A 22671-nucleotide genomic window follows, 5' to 3' on the forward strand; every position below is an offset into this window, starting at 1 on the left:
TAGGACCAAACGACTTGAATCTTCATATCTTAATCCACTTTGACTGATGAATATTAAATACAGGGAAAGCGAGGGGCGCCAGGGTGGCTCAGTCGGTTGGGTGTCTGACTTCAGCTCAGATGCCTCGGGCTCAAGTCTGATCTCACAGTTCGTGGGTTCAAGCTCCACCACCGGCTCTGTGCTGCCAGCTCAGAGCCTGGAACCCGCTTCGGATTCTGTGTCTCCTTCTCTCTCTGACTCTCCCCCACTCACACTCTGTCTCACTCTCTCTCTCCAAAAATAAATAAGCATTAAAAAAAAAAGTTAAATAGAAGGAAAGTGGAAGTACAGGAGTAAGGTCTCACCAATCTAATATGGCAATATACCATTGTACGCTATTAATACTTAAATTTGTTTGGAGAATTTATGCTACAAGCAGAACATTCACTCTCAGAGGCTCTTCTCAGTCACAGCACCTATTAAACAGGAAAGATCATAAAAAATGCCACACGGGCCTTTTTTTGGCAAGTGAGCCATGCAGCAGAATTACGTGGATCGTGTGTCTTGGTGAAAAACCATGCTGGTCCAAAATGCCAGAAAGGCGACCAAATGGTTCCCGTAAATGAGGAGAAGCAAAGTGGACACGGAGCCAACAGCTGAAGCTAAGAAGACATGAGAGGCTGGGAGTTAGCGGGGCCTTGCAGGCTCCTAGGTCTGAATGCCTGGCAGTTGCGATTGGTTACAACCGGGCGTGTGGCTGGACGCATTGCCTTAAAAGGGGCAGAGGAGATAAGGCTGAGGAGCCAGGTGCCCTTGGCTCCTGCACCGTCGGTGTGATGGCCTCCAGCACGTCACCAGCTTCACTTTTAGAGTTAAGGGCACTGCCTGTTGGCTCACAGGATCCCGTGACCTTAACACGAAGGTGCTTTGACAGGGTTGGTGTGATTTACAATGTAAGGAGGAGAAGATAAGCTTTACTTCTATAATATTTAAAAATTAAGATAAAGGTAATTACTACAATTGTTTCAATTTTTCAGTTAGTAATGGGAAGTTACACTGAAGAATACTAAATGCAATTTTAGATTTAATTTATGAATACTAAAAGAATTGGCCTATCGAGTGGGTGTAAGGTTCCTAAATTTTATGTCCCTTTCATTGATTTTTAGAATAGCAAAATTGAATACTCCCAAGAAACAACTCTATATTTATACCTAACCTGCCCATATATTTAATAATTTCCTTCCATTGGCTGCCTTTTGTTGTGGTGGTGTGCACAAGTATTATGATCTTTGAGACAAGCATTGACTTTTTCCTGTTACAATAGCTATACATCCTTATTGCTTAAAGATTTTTAAAATGTCAAAAGTACTTATTTCAAAAGTACAAAAGAAGTACTTTGTCAAAAAGTACAAAGAAGTACTTTTTTGTCAAAAGTACAAAGGAAGAAAACAAAAACGCACCCTAAATCACACTGACCAGAGATATATGTTGTCCATATATATACATATACATATATGTGTGTGTGTGTGTGCGCGCGCGTGTGTGTATGCACGTACACCTACACAGATATATATAGGAAAGAAAATATATATATTATGGAATATATGTATTCCAGAAAATTGGAAGTTGTCTCTCTCTCTGTATATGTATGTATATATGTATATATATATTTATATATATATTCTAGAATATTATGGCATTTATATATTCTAGAAGTGTACTTTAAAATTTTTTAACAATTACAGGCTTTTAGGGAAATATTGCAATCACTGGAAGTAAATCTGCATGCTTTACATGTAACTTTGACTTTTTGACTTTTCAGGATGTGGTGAGGCTCCTCAGAATGCTATACATCATTTAAAATCCTACAGAGCACTGTGGTGAAATAGAGACCAAATTAAAAAAAATCCTCCCAGCAAATTTCATAACAAAGATATTAATAATCTTGTTTTCATTCTGAAAATGATCTGAGTATTTTACCTTAATTAAGGCTTGCAGCTCTTTGATGTTCCATTTTATCTTGCCAGATTGTTCTCTGGTTAGTTTATTTTCATGAGCGATGATGGAGATTTTTAATCTGCCATAGTCATCCATCTACCATCAATTTGACAAACTGTTACTTAATACCAATGATGTACATAGTATTATGTAGCCGGTAGAAGAAAATAAGACCAGGATTTTATTTGGTTGGGACAGTAGTTTATCCCCAAGAAATACACTGGTATTTATAAATTTGAGAAGAAAAGTGAACTACCAAGACCATCCCCATACAACAACAAAATGAAAAGTGACTTTGTTGTAAAAGACTCAAATGCAACATCAACAGCCAGTATGAGTTTTTATACGTATATAGTAGTTATCACATGATGAAACAAATTAGAGAGAAAAAAAGCTTCACTAAAAAGAATTAGCAAATTAAATTGGAACACAACATGCTTTATCAATATCACACAATCTATTTGTATCGCTAAGCATCTAGGTAGGATAAGGCCATAAAACCCTAGTCTTTCAAGATTAAAAATAAAGCTATAAAACTAAGCAGTGCTACCAAAATAACTTGTTTTTTAAAACGTCTTCTCTGAGATTGCATAAAAATAACTAAATTAACACTTGGGAAAAATCTGGAAATTGACAGTGTGAAGCTAATGAGAAAAGTCATGTCATCCATGTGGGCAGGGCTGTCTAGGTGAGAGAAAGTGATGGATGTCCTTCCTCCTCTGAATGGAGTGATGTCTTTATTCCACTCACAACTAAAGAAAATACCACTTAGATTTTTGACTGGGTATTGAAAAAGGCACATGTAAAGGGAAAGAATCATTTATTTTCTTTCCTCCACTGAGTCCCTTTAGCAATGAACTTGGATCTTGAGATGTAAGAAAGACCTTCAGTAATTTATGAGTTCAGAAGGAGCTAAAGTCAAAACAGACTCCCACTACAGAGCCAGTTACAGTATGAAAAATGACCTTCTCCTGCTTTCGGATCAGATTTTCTGTAGCAAATGGAATGTATTAGCATCACAGTCATCTAAAAATATCATTTTTGTCATTTTGCTATAAAGTAAAAAAATAATCCAAAAAGTATAGATCATACTGGTTTTTAAATGTTTGTTTGCTTTTTTTTTTTGATAAGTTTTAATCTGAATTAGGTGACCTATAAAAGATGCAATTGTACCAGGTAATAAAATCAGGTAAAAATCAACTAATTTCATGGAAACTTATAATTTTATAGTTTCTTAACAAAAGCTCTGCTAATACTGCAGAGTGCAGAAACTGTAGTCTACTGAAAAAATAAAAAAAATAAAGTATGTAACTAATTTTTAAGTTCATATCAGATGTTTAAAACTATTACATATATTTTTAACGGCCTCAAATATTCACCAGATGGCAGTCTTTTCCTTAAATGTGGCCAAAAACAAATTTGATCTGCTTTATTTCATCTATTAAAAGAGACAAGTGACTTAGGTGAGCAGACAGCCTGCATTTATCTGACGATGTTAAATTTTAGTGCCTTCTGAAAACATACCCCTTAAAATATCCCTAAGGAAATCTGTTTATTCTTCTAAGGGATCACCTCCGATCATTTTCCTCTATCATAACTTTTTCCTTTCCTTTTTCCTTATTCAGAGTGAAACTACATTTTATTTGATATATAATAACTTATTTATATTTATTTAGACTTAATTGTGGTTTTGTAAGCGTGGTCCTTTTCCTCTCTCCTGACTTCTAGACCTCTCTGAAATAAGGGTCAAACTTCTTGGCTCGACCCAACCTCTCCTAGCTTCACAGCCCTCCTAACCATTATGGGGATATCCAGGAAGTCTTTCCCAAGAAATTTCATTACCAGAATTTAGTAAGTTTGACTCCAGTGATCTACATCAGCATCTTTGAAACCTCATCATAACCTAGATATAGGATACCAATGTGAATCTTTAGACATTGGTCAAATTGGCATGTTTGGTTCTTGAATGATGATGCTTCTTGGGCATGATGATGATGATAATGATATTACATCAAATGTAAATACATTAGGCAGTTCACGTGAAGTATTTCCAATTTCTAATTCTCATAATAATTGTGAGAGGTACCCATTACCATGTTCTGCTTCATGTTAAAAACTCACCCTTGGGTCACACAAGCAGGAAGGGATGGAGGGAGGTAGGACTTGAATTCTTCTCCATCTGATTCCAAACCATGGAATATTTCCTCTTATGCAAAACAAGCCTTAAAACATTTATTTATATTTGCATGTGTTTCCTTATTCCACAAAATATTTAAGGTAGAATTAAAGTGATGTGTATGACAAATATTTCTGTTTCTAAACAAAACCTGAATTTTAAGCCTGGCTTAAGAACAGATATTCTCAGTAATTTTTGGCAAGTTTCCTGAACTCTACGCTTCATTTTTCTCATACCTGTACCAGGTGATGTTTCCAGGAGTCAGTGTGTGTATGTGTGTATAGGTGGTGGGGGTGAGGATTATATCAGAATGCCCCTTAATTCCCCCTAATTTCAAAGTTAGACATTGAATCTGTTTTTTTTTTTTTTTTTTTTTTTTTTTGGTTCGGAGGATCAGGCAGCCTAGATCACGGTTAAGTACAACATGGTATGGTAATGAAAAATTCATCCTAAACAGGTGCTTCTAGGACATTTGACTTAATGAATACTACCTGCAAGTCAGGCATTAAGTTTAGGCTGAAAAGTACTAAATGGAATATACTTAAAGTGTACTTTTCTAAGACTGGTAATTTAAAGTCAGGCCAGAAGAAGCAAAGGTCCTCAGATGATAAAGGATTAATGGGTTCTGATATTCTAGAATAAAGTATACAAGAGAGGTATGAGTTAGCAACATTTAATATGTACTTAACTTATCAAATAAAATTTTTAAAAATTTAAGCATTTCATAGGTAGAACTAATAGTTGTATCTGCACAAAGCAAAAATATTTTATTTTGATTCCATTTAGAGTGAAGAGTATATCATACACAAAAAAATTCATCTCATATGACAATGTGTTTTAGACTTCCCCAAATCCACTGAGTATTTATACGCTTTACTTTGGAAATACAATGGTACTAGTTCCTTCTTTCATTAATGTTAAGTTGCTTCAATATTTGTGTCTTGCAAAATCTCAAATGGGTATTTCTTCAACGTTAGGGGCACTATTCCTTTACTTTCCCAAAACTGCAGATGTAAAAGCAATTCAAAAATCCATATTGTACAGAAAACAAAATAGATGAGGATGCATATTATGTATTATTTACTTTTTATTTATCTCAAAGTGGCAGTTGATTGCTGGATTAGATTTCTTTAGGTCAAGGGTTTCTTTGTGATCATATACTTTTTAAAGTTTTTTACTTTGTGATCATATTTTAATAATATTTCGGTCACCGTAGGCAGCCAAGCAAACCTTAAAAATAACAGCCCTCCAGGAGAAAATACGTGATTGCTTTATTGAAACTTTGCTCACCCAAACCATTCTGCTAACTTTATTCTGTCTTTTCATCTTGAATTGTTCTCCTGTTGCTCTGCTGTGGGGAAATAGGTTCTACTTACAGAAATGGGTTAGAAAAAATTTAGGGAAGAAAGCCGCCACCACGGGGTGAAAGCACCCGAGGTGTGCTAGCAAGATATTGTAATGGGATCACGAGTAACTTGTTATATCACCTTCAGGAAATTACTTTCCATGTGACATCAATATACAATTGTACGTCTATCACAAACTTCACTTGTCCCCCAGACCCTTTGCTTCTCACGTGCACAAGTCAATGATTACTGTCTGATTGTTTTCTCCACGTTCACATGTGTACGATAATTTTCTTCACATTCACCACGTGGGTAATATCTTGTTTTTTTCATGTTCACCACGTGGGTAATATCTTGTAAGCTCAATAAATATAAATATGGAGATGAAACCCCTGTTCAGGGCTCTTGTCTCCTCCTGGACAGTAGCCTCCCTTGTATTCAATTCTACATCTGCTCTCTTGCTGGACAAGAGAGAACTCCCGACTCAGTCTGTGACACTCTGCTACAGCAGAGTTGAAGAAGGAGCAGAAGCCAGTGATTCTACATCGAGAATAATATGGTGATTCTATATTCCCTGGGCTTAGCACAAATAATAAATACCATAGGGTGAACTATACCAGATAACCTTTAGAATATCTTCCAAACCTAAACAACTATCTATGATTTTAAGAAAAACAGTTCCATTTTCCATTAGTTTTATTATAAAGGTGTGTGTGTGTGTATGCACACACAAATGTGTGTGTGTGTGTGTGTGTGTGTGTGTATACACATGTACACACACTGCTGGGTATTGTGAAATTCACCAAGAAGGGAAAAGTGATACATATTTTCAACATAATATTTCAAGCAGGAGAATGAATATTTTAAGCAGCAGAATGAATATTTTAAGCAGCTATCATGGTAGCAAACAAGAGGGACATTTTGTTCCATCAGGGTTTCACAATTTGTCTCACACATGAATGGGGAAAAGGATTTGTGTTGTCTGCAAAATAACTTCCTCCAGTCTGGGAGGCGGGGTCCATCTCTGCACACTCCACCATCAGGTTCAGAGACAAGCTCGTCTCTGAGCCCTCAACCTCTGTGTCCAGCCACGCACAGGGTGAAGCTGTGATGGGTGCTACTTGACTAGTCATCTTCTACACTCCTGTGAATATGCCCCTCTCACCTCTTCCCAGAGATTTCTCAGTGCGCTTGCACTACTCCCTCATTACTGCCAATCATTTTTAAGGTATTTATGTGTGTGTGTTGTGCGTGTGTGTGTGTGTGTGTGTGAGACAGAGAGAGAGAGAGAGAGAGAGAGAGAGAGAACAAGGGGGGAGGGCCAGAGAGAGAGAAGGAGACAGAGAATCCCCAGCAGGCTCCGCACTGTCAGTGCCTAGCCCAAGGCAAGGCTCGAACTCAAGAAACTTGAGATCATGACCAGAGCCAAAGTCTGACACTTAACTGACTGAGCCACCCAGGCAACCTCACTGCAGATCTTTTCCTGTGATAATTTAGGGGGAATTGAGGACATCATATAACCAGTTTTGTTAAATCATTAACTTCAAAGCATTTAAAATTGGATTAGGACCCCGGTATGAAGGAATTTCTGGATGCTTCTCTGGAGTCAGGACATAGAGAGATCTTTCTATGTTGCTCAAAGATCAAGTTGTACTCCTAGATTACACCATGTTCTAATGGGCTGGCTGAGCTTGCTGGATATCTGATGGCCAAAGTAACCAGGCACTTTGGCACAGAAAGAGTAAAGACCATGAAAACAGAAAAACCAACTCTCAGATCTCCCTTGGGAAGATTATTCAACGTCTCTGAGCTTCAATTTCCTGATATACAAGACAACAATGTAAAATGGTCTTAAGAGAATGCCTGGTACATTGAAATGCCCAATTACTGTTAACAATTTGTATGGTTATTCTTTGATCTACAACCACCATAGTAAAATGTAATAGAAATTTACAATGCATCTGAACCTATTTGCTTTCTCAAATTACATATTGGCTTTGAGGAAAATTATCCAACACACTGCTAACTGAGGATTCACTGACATTTTGAGCAGGGGGTAATACACATAACATAAAGTCTAAATAAATGCATCATTATTTCTAATTTATACTTTATTCATCATGGTATTATTGTAATCAAAATTCACACTTATATTTGATGATACTAAAATTGCTTCACAAGTAAGCCTGTATCTCCAAATCAAACAAATCTATCTACTTCCCCTAGGAAAATCCAGATACCAAGGAGGAATGGCATAATTAGGTTACACATGAGGGGTGAGGTTCCTGCAAAGTTAAATCCACTCCACTCACTCATGATCTCATTTAAGGGGGGAAAAAGCTGTGGATTCAGCTGGTAAATTTGCAATTATGAATTTTTCTTATCTTGCAAAAACCACCCATTCCTTCTGGGTTGGTTTGAGCATTCTCTCAGAAGGCTATATTCTGTAAACTGGCTCTCATAGGCTCCAGGCTCACAGTTTAGAATTATTGTCAAGTGTTTCTAATACATGATTCAAACAACAGTGACTTGGAACATTGATATATCTAGAAGTTAATTGATCTAGAAAATTACTGCAGAAAGAAAAAATTGTAATAATGAAAATGAGAGTACTCTTTCTTCCTAACTGCTTGAAAAATTGGTTCTTAAACATTTAAAATTCCACACTACTTAAATCCTCATTTTATTGTACTTCAGATATTACAGCAATAAAATTTTACTTACCTTGCATCTTACCAGTGAATAAGTAAATATATAGTAGGTTGGAAAAGGAGGTATTTTTAAAACAGCTATGAGAAGTTCTAATCATATTTTTTTTTATAATTCCCAATTATATTGACACCTTATCTATTTGGTTAATTATAATTGTTAAATGACTCACTGTTATTCCTTAGTGATTAATTTTTCAAATCACTATAATTAATTAAAGTCAATGAATATATGACTTACTGAGACATCATGTTATTATTTTTAGATTTAATCACAACATTTTTAATGGATTTGAGGGGGGGGGGTTAATAAAAATGGCTCCAAAGAAAGCTTTTCACCAAAACTCACATTTGAAAGATCAATTTCAATCTCTCTTATTTTTTTAAATAAGTTCTGAATTTTTAAAATGTTATTTTTGTTAATTTTTTGAGGGACAGAAACAGAGTACGAGTGGGAGAGGGGCTGGGAGTGAGGGACACGCAGAATTGGAAGCAGACTCCAGGCCATGAGCTGTCAGCACAGAGCCCAGTGCAGGGCTTGAACCCATGAACCACAAGACAATGAACTGAGCCGAAGTCAGACGCTTAACTGACTGAGCCACCCAGGTGCCCCTCAGTCCTCTCTTAATTTTAACATAAACTCACTCTTCATACCAGCACTAACCCTTCACAATGCATTTGCTTTGGGTAATATGTAGTCTCTTCAATGAACATACATATTTTTAATTAAATTAAATGTAATAAACATAAAATGATCTAATGGTACCAAGGTGGAGGGACTTACTGAGCTCTCTTAATGCTAGGTACTTCTGTGTGTTAACTAATGTTTCCAACTACTTGCTGAGTAAGGACTATAATCCTCCTTTTACGTATGAGCAAGTCAAGGCCCTAAAACCTAAAGGATCTGCCTGAGATTATAAAACAGGATTTATATCCAACTCTTTCTCTCTCTTGATTCTCTTCACTATATTTCACTCCTCTGTCCGAAAGCAGAGAATAAGGGCTCCATTTTGTGTCCCTTTACGGTGGAACGGAAATGTCTCAATGCTTGGAGTTTTGTTTAATTGTTTGAGTTTTTTTCCCCCCACTTGATTTTTAGAAAAAGGCTAAAAGCCCTTTACTCTTGTGGGTTCCAAACATATTTAATGATGATGATGATTATTTGACTTTCATAGTAAGCGTGGTATGCTGAAAGGGAAGAGTAGGGGCATGTGGCTCAAAGGGATTATTTATAATTGGCTGGTCCTCGAGAAGAATAAAATGTCAATGTAACTATGGAAGTTAAATGGTGCATTATTTTATGAGTCAGAATGACCAGTTAGCTTATGCTACATTGTCATATTAACAGTACACCATAGTCTGTCTTTTAAAAATTCTTCCATTTGGGACAGAATTATTCATATCTCTCATGATTGCCATTTGCCAGCTGACTAAACACAATCTATGCTCCATGTTAGATTAGCTTTCAAACTCCCTGCTGTGGAATAATAAGACTCAATTTAATTTTTAGACTTCCAAAGTGCTTGTTAATAAAAATACTTTATATTGGCTACTACTTTACATCATAAAAAGACTTCAAATTCGTTACTACTTTACATATTAGGGGATAAATTTCAGCTTTTTCGTTCTAATGGTAGATTTAGACAATATTGTAGACAACCTTTCTGTTGACAGTCTAAATCAGAATAGAAAGTATAATTGATGATTTATCTACTATGTCACACAACAGGGTAATAAGTATTTTTGAGGGAGAACGTCTTTAATACTTTACTGTATTTCTCTCTTGCCCACTTTTCCTCTCAATCTTGCTCTCCCTGAATTTTGATCATTCCTAAGATTACAGTTACGTTTATATGTAGGTTCACTTGCTGTCAGTATCCAAGCTGTAATAAAAACAAATAGAAAGGGTAACCTCAATTGGTTAACTACCGAGGAAGGTAAATGTGTTCATTCTGTAAGGGGCAGCTCTGAAGACTAGGGCATAGAGTGTCTTAGCGTACATCTTCCTTTATCAGGCATCAACTGAAGTTCATGGGACTGCAAGAAGGCAAATTACTTGTTCTAAAGCCCAATGAGGAAAACAAAATTAATGCAAGAGTTCAAAGTCAACTTTTCAGGGTATCTATAGTCCTGAGGGAGAAAGCAAATGGTTTCTATCTGAGAATTTTAGATTTCTTTTAAGAATAAAGTTCTCTGCCCAGTAGCCAGAGATATACTTATTAGTACCGATATCAACTGAGAAAACTATTCTTTATTTTTAGTCAGCGGGGCATATTTTGGGTTGGATGTATATTTGCATTAACATACTACTGCCAATATCCTATTTCAGACCCTGATTTTCAGATCGCATAATAGGCACTGTTTCTAAAGTCACAAGTTGTATTAGCAAATCTACTGAAACTATTTTTAAAAAGTTCCTCTACATGCACTGAAGTAGAAAGTCAAAGAGTGAACTGAATTAAATTCTCCTTTGCTCTCTCTGAGTAGGGTTTCGACGATTGCATTTTTCAAATGAAAAAAAAAAAAGTCATGCACTCTAGAAGGTAAATTGCTAATGCTTAATTTCATCTTCGCTGCATATGTTGTGTCATTAACATATATACTTGTTAACAAGAAGGCAGATTATGGCATAATACAGTAATAACCGTATATTATGCTGTTATTATATGTTACCTTATAAAATACCTTTATGCAATTTGAACACCACCAGACTTTAAGAAGCAAGTAAATAAATACTATGATTCTAATTAACAGCCAAGAAAACCAATGTGCGGAATGATTGGGAGATCTGTCCTCTTAGAGAGTGGTGAATGGGGCTGGAAGTCAGCATCTCTATCCCTCAGCCCTGCTCCTTCCCAGCACTTTATAGCTGCTAATGACTTTGTTATTCCTTAGTGTTTATTGAGCATCCAAATGAGAAATGATATTATAATATTCAAGATAGAGACACAGCCTGAGTATAGAGATCTAGAGACTCTTGTAAATTTATCTAACTCATATCCCAAACTAGGATAATTAATGATGTAAATGATTCCCATTCAAATTGTTGTAGTGCCTATAACTGGGAAGCATATAGTTATCTTTCATGACTCCTGGGTTCCAGCACTGATATTTCCTGCTTTTGTGATCTGGAACATGTCAATTTTACCTTTTTATTCCTTCATTTCTCCATCTATAAAGGGGGATAACAATAGCACCTACCTTCATACAAAACTCTTACCACAGTTCTGGGCATAGTGACAGGCTTGATGAATATTGTCTAGCATTATTACTGTTTTTATAATTATTATTTTTATTTTCACCATCATCATTCAGACGATATATCTCAAAGTTCATTGCCAGCTATGAACCTGGCATAGGTACACATGGGTATGTACTATGGGTACATACTGGGAACGTCTTTCCCTCTTTTGTAAAATGAAGTGATTGGGTTAGATAATCTGCAAGATCTCCCAGAGTTATAAAATCTGATATTCTTTTTAGTAGAGCTCTAAAACAAATTTCTTCAACTGAAGTACTCCAGGCTTAACTGTTGAACTAATCAGTAATGTTTAGGAAAATTTTTTTTCCCAAAGGAGGGAAAAATATAATAAACATATTAGTGAACCTGGGAGACTCTCATATATTAAATATCACATAATCATTAGTATTTAAGGACATTAATTTAACTCTCCTGAAACCCAGTTTGGCACAGTAGAGTTCAATACCTAACATAGATATACAACCATAGGCATTTTCTAACTTTCCACTTCCTCTAAGTCAGTGGTTCTTACAGTGCTGTCTCCAGACCAGCAGCATTACTATCACCTGAGTACTTGTTGGAAATATAAGTTCCAGGGTCTCATTCCAGACCTGCTGGATCTGAGACTCTTGGGGTGGGATCCAGCAGTCTGTGTTTTATTAAACCCTTGCAGTGATTCTAATGATGCTGAATACTGAGAACCACTTTGTAAGTGAAGAATGGAAGAGAAAGCTCTGTTTCTGATAAACGTTTACTGAAGCAGTTGAAAGTGTAATTGAGTGTGGCCTTGAATCTGGCCTTGGATGACGTCAAAGAGAAAGGTCTGCTAGAAATAATTAAAAGTCAAGTAACCAATCAATTGGCTCAAAACGGGGCTAAAAAGTCACTCTCAATTATTCCCTGCAGAGAAGTAAGGTACTCAGAAGGTTAAAGAAAAGTCCAGTAAAATTACCAGAGAATATCAGAGTAATTGTAGCAAGGGAGCAGTCTACATGAGAACACATAACGTTCCGTCTTCTTTCTTAGTGTAGAGAACCACACATTCTCTATGCTGTCTACTAGATGAAAGAAATTAAGTATTACTCTTTATACTTTGTGATAATAAAATAAAAACAAAACATTAGAACTCAATACCCTGGTTAATGTTGGTCTACATTAAATGTGGAAGGAAATATTTAATGATCTGTGTCCATCTATTTATCTAGCACAACTGAAACATCTTCATTAGATGCTGCATTGAGACAATCTTTTAACAGGCTAATAACCACAAGCATTTAAACAATTTATAAAGGCAAGAAGAGAAAATCAATGTCAGAGCGATAGGAAGAGAGATGACTTTATTTGTCTCAATGTCCTCACTATCATCTATGTATCAACCCTAGACCACTTTAAGTCCAGAATTTCAAATTGCCTCCTAGATGTCAATTTCAAGAAAATAAAAACCGAGTATATCCAATCAGGTTCCATAGACTATGTCCCATAGTCTCTATCCCAGTGAATGCTGTTACCTTTTCCCAGGTATATATCCTTGAACACCCTTCCTCCTTCTTCTTCAGGCCCTTCTCCTGCCCCCTTATGCCCTCTACCCACTAATAGTTTGTATTTACCAAATCCAGTCAGTAGAATTCATCATTACCTGAGGATTTATTCCTCCTTCATCTTTTCCATTGTCATGATCTTTTTTTCATATCCCCGTGATATTTTCCTGTTTCTTTTCACAACTAGATCTTAAGACTCCAAAGAACAGGGACAATGTCTGCTCTCTAGCGCCCAGGACAACAACACGAGGCAGAGTAGGCGTATGCAAATTATAAATTGTTCCCTGGTGAATGTACACAAACTAATCTAAAAATCTCATGGCCCCTATGACTTCAGGACGCCATCACACACTGCATCTTTTTCCAGAGAAAGAAATTAATCTGTGAAAAACTTACAAAAGAAGAATATATTTCCTAATCCACATCCGTCACATTTTAAGTTCTTAAGTAAGTGTTCTAATAATCACATTTGTATAATTTTTATATTATATCCTCTTTCTTGACCCATTTTAGGACAAATTTATCTTTTTTTTTTTTGCCTAGTTGGATACTATTGTTTTCAATAGTATTAACATTTGGCTTTAGTGACCTCAACAGAATTAATGGCAATGTGTTCCAGAGTCTTCAGGGGGATAACCATGAGACTAGAAATTAGACAAATTATAATGATACACAAAATGGCTTACAAAAATCATAAGAATCATCTAAGCAATTACAATTTATAAGAGAAAGGATTCCTGTCAAGAACATATTTGCTGCATACAACACACTGATTTATGGAGGCTGTTATTCCAAAAGATGTTGGCTGTACCTAAGAGATGTAGTATCTAAGTAAATCACAGATAAACAGCCAAGCTCTAAAGGGATTTACTATCCCCAACCCCCCAGCCTGGACAACATCTTTTGCATGCTACATTGTATACATTTTATGTTCTCACAACCTCACTTTCATTGTACAATGTACCAGGAACTCTAGGGGTAGGTTGGATTTGCTCTTTCAAAATTACAAAGTTCAAACAAAAAGATACAATTTTTTTGTTTATTCTCAGTGCCTTCACCCAGGAGGAATTCTAGAATGTACAAATAGAAAAGGAAAATTCTTGGCCAGCAAACAGATACAAGAGAAATCTTCCAGAAACACATGGCCTGGGATATTTCTGACTCCTGGCACACTGCAAACCTTTACTGCCTTTTGTTAATAATCAGGGTTCAGATCAAGTGCCTGGAAGGAGCCAGGACCTACTTGTGAGACTAGTTTAGCTCAGAAGTTGAATATCTTCCAACAAACACTCTCATAATAGCAGATATCTTCTCCAGACACCAAATTACTCTGGCCAGAACAAATGTCATTTGCTAAAGAGACACTGAAATGTATGGCCAGTGTTCTCTAAAAAACAGCACTAAGGTTATTTAGTAATAAATGTAAAGAATGCATTTAAGGACAATTTTGTTCAATAGATTTGTTGCAATTTACAATGATCCAAAAAAAAAAAAGTTAAACCATTAAAAAAAAAAAAAAGATCCAGACCACCGTCGTGACACCTCTCTTATGGTCGCCTATATAGACCAAAAACAAGAGGGTGTACAATATAAGGCCATTGTTATTAGAAACAATAGGCTATGATTGCAGAAGGAATTTCAAAATCACAGGGTGACTGAAGAAGTAGCATCTGAACTTGCACAGATGAAAACAGACTTCTACTCACTCCTAGTTGTGTCCTGCACTCTCTTAGTGGTAAAAACCTGGGATATAACATATATCTTTAGGTGTTACCATTACCTGCCCACTTCTGTCCAGGTGAAAGGACAGACGAAAGGAGAGACGAAACAAATGAATTTTCTACCAGTAAAATGTTGGCAGTATGATGGAAAGGGAACACACAAACAATGGGATATGAAACAGACAACAAAAAGCCAGTAACCCAACAAGCCGAGAAGTATTGTCCTTGTGGAGTGTGGCTTTATGAAGCTTAGGTTCAGCCGAGGGGAAGTGGTGGGCATGCATAAAAACGGACCATAGAACACAGCGAGACCTTTTTCCAGCCATGAAGTTTTCTGCAAATAATGGCGAGCATCCTGATAAAAGCCCTCCAGGAGAGCAGAAATAACAGTAGCCACAGCAGAACTTGCTTTAAAAGAATGTAACATCTCCTAACAGTCTACCATTGGCAGAGCTTGTGCATTATCCAATACGGCAGAACTCGCTAGAGTGTAATAACACACATTTTAAGATTTTACTTTAAAAGACACATTTTGAGTCACTACAGTTTGTGCAATGTCTTTGCAATTAGTCTATTAGACTTGATGCAGGGAAGTGAAGAGTTCAGTGTGAGAGGAAAAAGGATCAAACAGACAATTCAGATACAGGGCAGTCACAAAGGGAAGAATCTAGACAGAGAAAAAGCAGATTTCTTGTTTCTGTCCATGATTTCTTCACTTCCTTAGCTGTTAAAACAAACAAACAAACAAACAAACAAAAACAAAACCCAAACAACAAAAAAATAGGAAGATAGGGAAAAAAAACACCCCACAAATTGTATGTAGAATTGTGTGCCTTTTTAGTTTATTTTCTACTGATGACACTAAGATATAGCTACACTTTGGCATTGGTAAATTTAATACAGTTAAGCCTATAGTCAGAGTTTAGTTATTTTCTAACAATCCTTTTTTTTTTAATTTGCCTCAATTTAAAAGAATCCACTAGAGTTTGCTAATGAACAATATCAAAATTAAGTGATAGAATTCACTTTTGCAGTAAGATGCAGAGTCCCAGAATAGGCAAACAAATTAAACAGGAAAAGAGCAAAAAGAATTCAGCCGGTTGCTTTAGAATGTTGAAAAATGAAAGAGGAAAAATAGCCACACACACAGAGTGAGCCCCAACAGCATTCTAGGCTGAGCATTACATAGAAATGTCTCTAGTGTAAGGGAAGCCAACACAGGCCATTTTGTTTTGCTTTTGTTCTCACTCAAGGTCTGATTTGCCAAGCAGGGGGTGCAGGTGCTGGTGACTGTTGGTGGGTAGTAAGTGTGTATCTACCAGTAATTGTCTATCACAATAGACAATTGTCTATCACAATTCTTGTAATTCTTAAAATCTGGGGAGAATTTTAACATCCACAGAAACCTTCTGCAAGTAAAATATATTAAAAATGGTGCTTTTGCACATACCTGTTTTTCTCCACTGGGCTTTTTGTGATTCAGTAACAGCTCAACAGCTCCAACAACTTCTTTCCTAATAGCGTGTAATAGAGCATCTCCAACATAGACATTAAAGCTTAAAAGTAGTTCGATGAGCTCCAAGTTCTCATTTTCAATTGCAATGAGGAGAGCAGTTCTTCCAAGAGGATCAATGCAATTAATATTGATTTTAAAATAAATTTCAGCTTCCTCCAGGGATTTCTTGACACTTGCATAATCTCCCTTTTCCACAGCGTTTAAGTAGGCTTTTTCTGATGGTGAGAGTTCGGATTCCGCTCGGACTATCCTTAGAGGGATGCGATCTCTGTAGGGGGCATTCACATTTCTTTTGTAATAGAACTGAGCCATGTTTCATGCCATGCTATTTCCTTGTCTCTGAAAGTGCAAACAGAACCCCAAAAAACACAAGGATTAGTGCTAATACCCTTTTTAATCAGTATGTGTCACACTTAACAACTAACTATAATGCCAATGACAACAATTATAACATCATTCTGTAATCGATTTTTTTCTCCTTAAACAATGCAAATAGGCTTAATAATTATTCAGTTATCTAGAAATGCAAGTTACAAAGTCCTAGTCTAAAAGGGATAAAAAATTGGAAAAGTTACTTTAAAAGTGGCATCTGTCAGAGGAGGTACCTGTAATTTTTGGAAATTATTTACAAAATTTATCGTAAATATATACAGTTTTTAACAGAGAACCCTGAAACTTAAAGGTTGTATCTTTGAGGTCCTAAAAAGGAACCAGGGATATTCAAATGTATCATTCACTATCGATTTTGCTAAACATATAGATGCTATTGAAATTATGAAATATCACTACCTTAGTAAAATGCTTTTCATTTATAATGTATCAATTCTTAATGTCATTAAGTACTGACATCGAAGTTAATATGAATTGATGATATCAATATCAATGAAATATCATACTGAGCCTGATGAGTATAACTGTTTATCCCCTTTGTAAGTGAATTCACTTGAGGGGAATGAATGTGTATTGATAACATTAATGCTCAAGGTGAGTCTGAGCAATTTCCCAAACGAAGAATTTAGAAATGTTCATGTAGAGAAAGTTTATTATGAAAATGCTATTTTCTTAATTCTATTACCTTGATATCATGAAACAATAAACCACAAGACAGAAATATTTTCATTATATAATGTATTATTTGGAAGTTATAGTAAAGATACAGTTGAAGATGAAGGAATTATTTTAAATAAATAAAAGATCATCTTAAGATAGATTAACAAGAACGAAGTCATTAGCAATTATATTGATTTAGTATTATCCTACTGATACAAACTTGCAGAAAAATCTATTATGTTTTTAAAAATTTTTTATTGCTATTAGCTCCTGATTTCATATTTATGATCTGAACTATTTTATTATTCTATGTCATTTATATTCAACCTACATGTTTATTTACATACATTTACTATTAAATTAAAATTAATGGGGGATTCTGGGTACCTGAATATGCATAGTCATCTTAATTGATCTTTTTAGACCTAATCATTTTATGAGTAAATTAACCTGATTTGAATAATACTTTAAAGGTAGATTAAACATGTATTGAACGAGCAAATGTGATTACATTTAATGGAATGTTTTCAATTTTGGAAATTATGCATCATTTGCATGCTACCTCAATTTAATAGGAATTTCCGTTTTCAAGTAGTTAAGTTTCACTTTTTGATTTTCAGATTATTAATCACAATTTCTCAAATATTGAGGTTCAGCATATAATACACACAACTTTTATTTCCTAATTTGTTCCTTTCTGACATTAGGTTTAGTATCTTATTAAGGCCCTTTCATAGATGAAGCAAATGTAAGAATCTCATAAGCCAGAATATTTTTCTCAAATATTTCACATTTTATTAGCCTTGGTGTTTTAAATGTATAATTACCAACTACACAGCATAATATACACTCATTTCTGCAATTTCAGACAGGGGGTATTGTGAGTTCTTTAAATGGTAATGTTAATTTTTCAGAGGAAAATTTTCAACTCTATTACTTTTAGGTGTGCAAATTATAATCAAGCTTCAAGCTTGGTATTTGGAGGTCCTCCAGTATTTGGAGATGTTTTAACTCACTAGAATCATGGGATAGAATTTATAAATTTATATTATGGGATAACAAGGACAATTTAATATTCTAGCATAAATAGAACTACAATAAATCAAGATTATTACAATCCTACATATCTCATTATAACTTTCTGATCCCAAATGCCAGCACTTCCCTCCCAATCCATGTTAGCATCAGTAAGAGTGTGTGGAATCAATGTCAATGGTTTTCACATTGTAATTTTACCAGGAATACAACATAAATGCTTCATAATGATAATAAGTGGTACTAATATTCCATTTCAATGCTCACTTTGTTTATTTGCTCACTTTGTTCTTACTCCAGACTCTTGGAAAAATACATAAACATTCCTTTTTAGAACTGAATTCAAGCTTTGCCACCAATAGTTGTTTTGCTTAAGACTAATGTTTCAAAGTAACTTACCGAAAGTACAGGTTAAAAGAAGATATGAAAACACACACGCGCACACACACACACACACACACACTTTGCAGAACTTTGTCTGAATTGTTACTCAGTCAAAATTAAAAATCACCCTAGAGAATGGAATATTTTTATTTTATTTTATTGCATTTACTCTATTTTGTTAGTGATGATATCAAATAATTAGATAGTGGAGGGGCCTGGGTGGCTTAACAGCGAATGACTCTTGATTTGGACTCAGGTCATCTCAAGGTTCGTGCAATCAAACCCTGCATCAGGCTCTGTGCTGACAGCATAGAGCTTGTTTGGGATTCTCTCTCTCTGCCTCTTTCTTTGTATCTCTCAAAATAAATAAATAAACATTACCAAAAAGAATTAGATAGTAAATAGCATTTGACTTCTCGCTTTTAAAGCACAGGATGGGGTGTGTTGGTGGTTTAGTGGTGAGCATAACTACCTCCCAAAGCTCAGGATGTCAGTGACAATGAAGAGACTGGTGAACAACAGAGAAGGTACTGGAGAAATTGGGGGAGAGGAGAACAGATAATGAGAAATTAGATTTATTAAAATCTATTTCATTTAATCCAGATAATTGCCATAAATGTAAACTCCATAAGGATGGGTTAAGACATGATACTGCCCTGAAAGGAAGACATATTCTAGTGAATGAACACTGTGTTCAAAATGTGAACTAGGTATGAGACATTACATTCGGTTACCTGTTTCTCCATCCATAAAGAGGGGCAAACAACACTATCAAAGGAATGAGTAAGAAGAATCAGTGTCGGCGCTGAAAAAGATCTATTAACAGTATTGTCGTCTTTTAGTTTCTTGGGTTTGAAACAAATATAAGACCTCACATTGAGAAAGACAGATGGAATTTAAATATATTAAAATTTTAAATACATTCAATAAATGAAATTTAATGATTTACAATGAATTGCAAAACACACACACATAAAACAATTCTGGTTAAGACTTTAGAAGAGTGAGGAAGATTATATAACTTTTCAGTACATAGACTTTAGACAAGTCTTGGATTATTTGAGTTGCAGGGATACTAATAAAAGGACAAAAATCAAGTTTAACTTTTGGAAACTGTGATAGACGGATGTAACAGTGAGTGTAAGGTGCTGATAAGGCTGATGGAGTTCCTGAATTGACACATTTATCAGCAACTATGGAATTGCTACTGGATAGAAAGTCTGTAAAAGAACAGGAGGCTCACTACAGTAAAGATCCTGACCTAAAGCGTGTGAATCAATGCCTGTTCCTGGTCTTGAACTTTCAGAACGAACTTTCTGGAAAGGAGAAAATGTTTTCCCCCATGAAATCACAGAACTGAACAGATTCTTTGATTTCAATGCCCCCTGTAGAACACACAATCCAGAAGTGAAATGAATGTTTCATTGTTATGTTTCAAAGACTCAGAAGAGAGATGGGAAGTGATGGGGAAAAAACCCTCAAATTCTGCAATGTGAATTTTTAATTAACTGAAATTTTATTTTCTGTAAATGCGTTGGGAATTAAAACCATCAAAAAGGTAGATTGTCATCAATCCCAAGAGAAATTTAAAAAAAAAATTGTCACTAGATATGAGAACCACAATTACCTAAGCAACATAATGATATACAGAAAAAGAAAAGTTCCAATATTTACATGGATCAGAAAGCATATTCCCTAGAGGATGGACTTAGTTGCTGGGTGGAAAGAACAGTGCGCTTCCAAACAACACAAGGGAAAGAAAATATGCAGAATACAGAAATCTCCACTCTTGAGCAGAAATCATTAAAGTTGAAAGAAAAGTTCCATATATATATATATATATATATTATATTTTTAAATTATATGTTATATATGTATATTTGCATATATACACATAAATATGCATATATATATACATATATATATACGTAGTTTTTAATTCTCTAGGTTACTGTCAAAGCATTCATGTTTACAGGTTGACTTCATCACACCATGAGAAATCTGACTCCCATTTTTTGTTAGGGTACTACTACATATATTTAAGTTGCTTTTGTACTTTTTCTGGACTCTGGTATGAAATAACATTTTCTCAGATAATTTACTGACATTTGATCCAATTCAGATTTTTATTTTTGGCTATTGGTATAGTACATTATCTCTATAATCTTTGATATAATACACACTCCACATAAACACCAAATGCTCTAATCTTTGGTACCACTTTGAATTCCAGACCTGTTCCTACTGTCTTCAGGCAAGATACCATGTGAACATTTCAGTAGCTGTAAGTCTTGTACCAAAAGTGCCACATAATTCACTGAAATGTTTTGTGACTTAGCCTGACCAAAACCCAAGTGACTCTTGTTTTGATGTTGTAAAAGCACACTGACTACCAAATTCTTCTGAAAGGTTTTAAGGATATTTCTGTGAATTTCAAGAAGTTCATGCTATATTACCTTATGAAAAGAAAAACACTTTACTAACTAAGCATTACAACACCCTAAGATTTTAAAGGAGGAAGTTGGGATTATGCTTATGTTTAAAATGGAAGCCCCTTATGATTTAACAAGTACCAAACTTAAAACTAAACCCTAAATATTCCTATTTAAAAACAAAACAAAACAAAACAAAACAGTACCTAGGAGAATGCATTTGCAGGGCAAAAAAAAAAAAAGTTATTTATCTTGACTTTTATCTCATGGGATTTAGAAAACATGTTTTAGAAAGTATATATAGCTGTCAGAGTTTGAATTTCCACCCTGAGAGTTAGAATGTGCATTGATATATTCCTGTTTTTCCCTCCAATTTCAGAGGAAAGGATGCTCTCTCTCTTTGCTCAGGCTGCGAATCCCGCTGCCTGAGGAGTTTTCAGTCATTGCCACTTCTCTAAAACTTACATCAGCCCCTTCCTTCTTTCAGACCTTAAACTTTTCTCTGCATACTGAACTCAGATATATACAGGTACCTAATTTTCAGAAAAGTATTTTTTAAAGTAGGTGTAAATGTTTTCTCTGTATTTATTTGTTAATTTTTTTTTCATTTTATTTATTTGAGAGAGAGAGACAGAGAGCACAAGTTGGGGAGAGGAGCAGAGGGAGAGAGAGAGGGAATCCCAGACAGGCTCCACACTCAGCGTGGAGTCGAATACGGGACTCGATCGGACAACCCTGGGATCATGACCTGAGCCGAAATCAAGGATGCTTGACAGACTGAACCAAGAGGCGCCCCTTTCACATAGTTATTTTAAAATTCTAATTATCTTTGGCAATTATCTCTCTCTCATCTCTGATTTTCTTTATTTTATAAAGTTTAACCTTATCTCTCATTTACTCATTTACTCTCCCTAAGATAGTACTTATTGCCATCATGGAATAAATATTTTCCTTAAAGTCAATCATGTCCTGCTAATTGCCAGATTCATTTTGATGCTTTTCAGGCCACATGATACTTGGCTTTCCAGCAGCCTTTCTAAATAAGATGTGCCTCCCCTTGAGTTCTCTGATGCTCTTCTGTAATGTTCTACCTTCTGCCTACACGTGATCTCTCTCCGTAGTCCCCCAGCTTGTTTTCCTTCCATCTAAAGCCTAAATGTTGTTAATATCAGGGTTCTGCCCATGGCTCTTTTCTCCATTTGTCACTCTCATTAGCAATTTTCATCTGTTACTCATTATTCAAAATGTTCCATAAAACCCATATATGTTTTTAAAGTATGCTGTTATGTTTTCAGTATGTTCTAAAATCCATGTTCCCAGGCCATACCTCTCTAAAGTTCTAGACACATGCTGTCCAGTATGGTAGCCAGTAGTCACATGTGACTATTTAAATGTAAAGTGACTAACATTAAATCATATTAAGGATCATTTCTTAAATCTTACTGGCCATATTTCAACTGCAGTATAGCATTTCCTGTGTGTAATGCTGACTGACTTTATCTCCTCATTATTATTGGCTACACCAATATCCTTCCAAATCATCTCAC

At 35.4% G+C, this 22671-nt stretch overlaps 1 protein-coding gene across 6 annotated transcripts in view; it reads right to left on the bottom strand.

Annotated features, from left to right (window-relative positions):
- TRPC4 (transient receptor potential cation channel subfamily C member 4) overlaps nt 1-16535 on the bottom strand; it is a 140715-nt gene extending 124180 nt beyond the window's left edge. For all 6 annotated transcript variants that reach the window (XM_047077373.1, XM_047077347.1, XM_047077281.1 and 3 more), the window contains exon 1: nt 16158-16535. In XM_047077373.1, coding sequence (XP_046933329.1) covers nt 16158-16535 — 378 coding nt within the window. The remainder of the gene's footprint in view (nt 1-16157) is intronic.
- Nucleotides 16536-22671: the final 6136 nt, after the last annotated feature.

The sequence above is a fragment of the Lynx rufus genome, unplaced genomic scaffold (assembly GCF_022079265.1).
Source record: "Lynx rufus isolate CCGP_SWC_20201006 ecotype Redwood Valley unplaced genomic scaffold, mLynRuf1.p SCAF_1, whole genome shotgun sequence".
Taxonomy (NCBI): domain Eukaryota; kingdom Metazoa; phylum Chordata; class Mammalia; order Carnivora; family Felidae; genus Lynx; species Lynx rufus.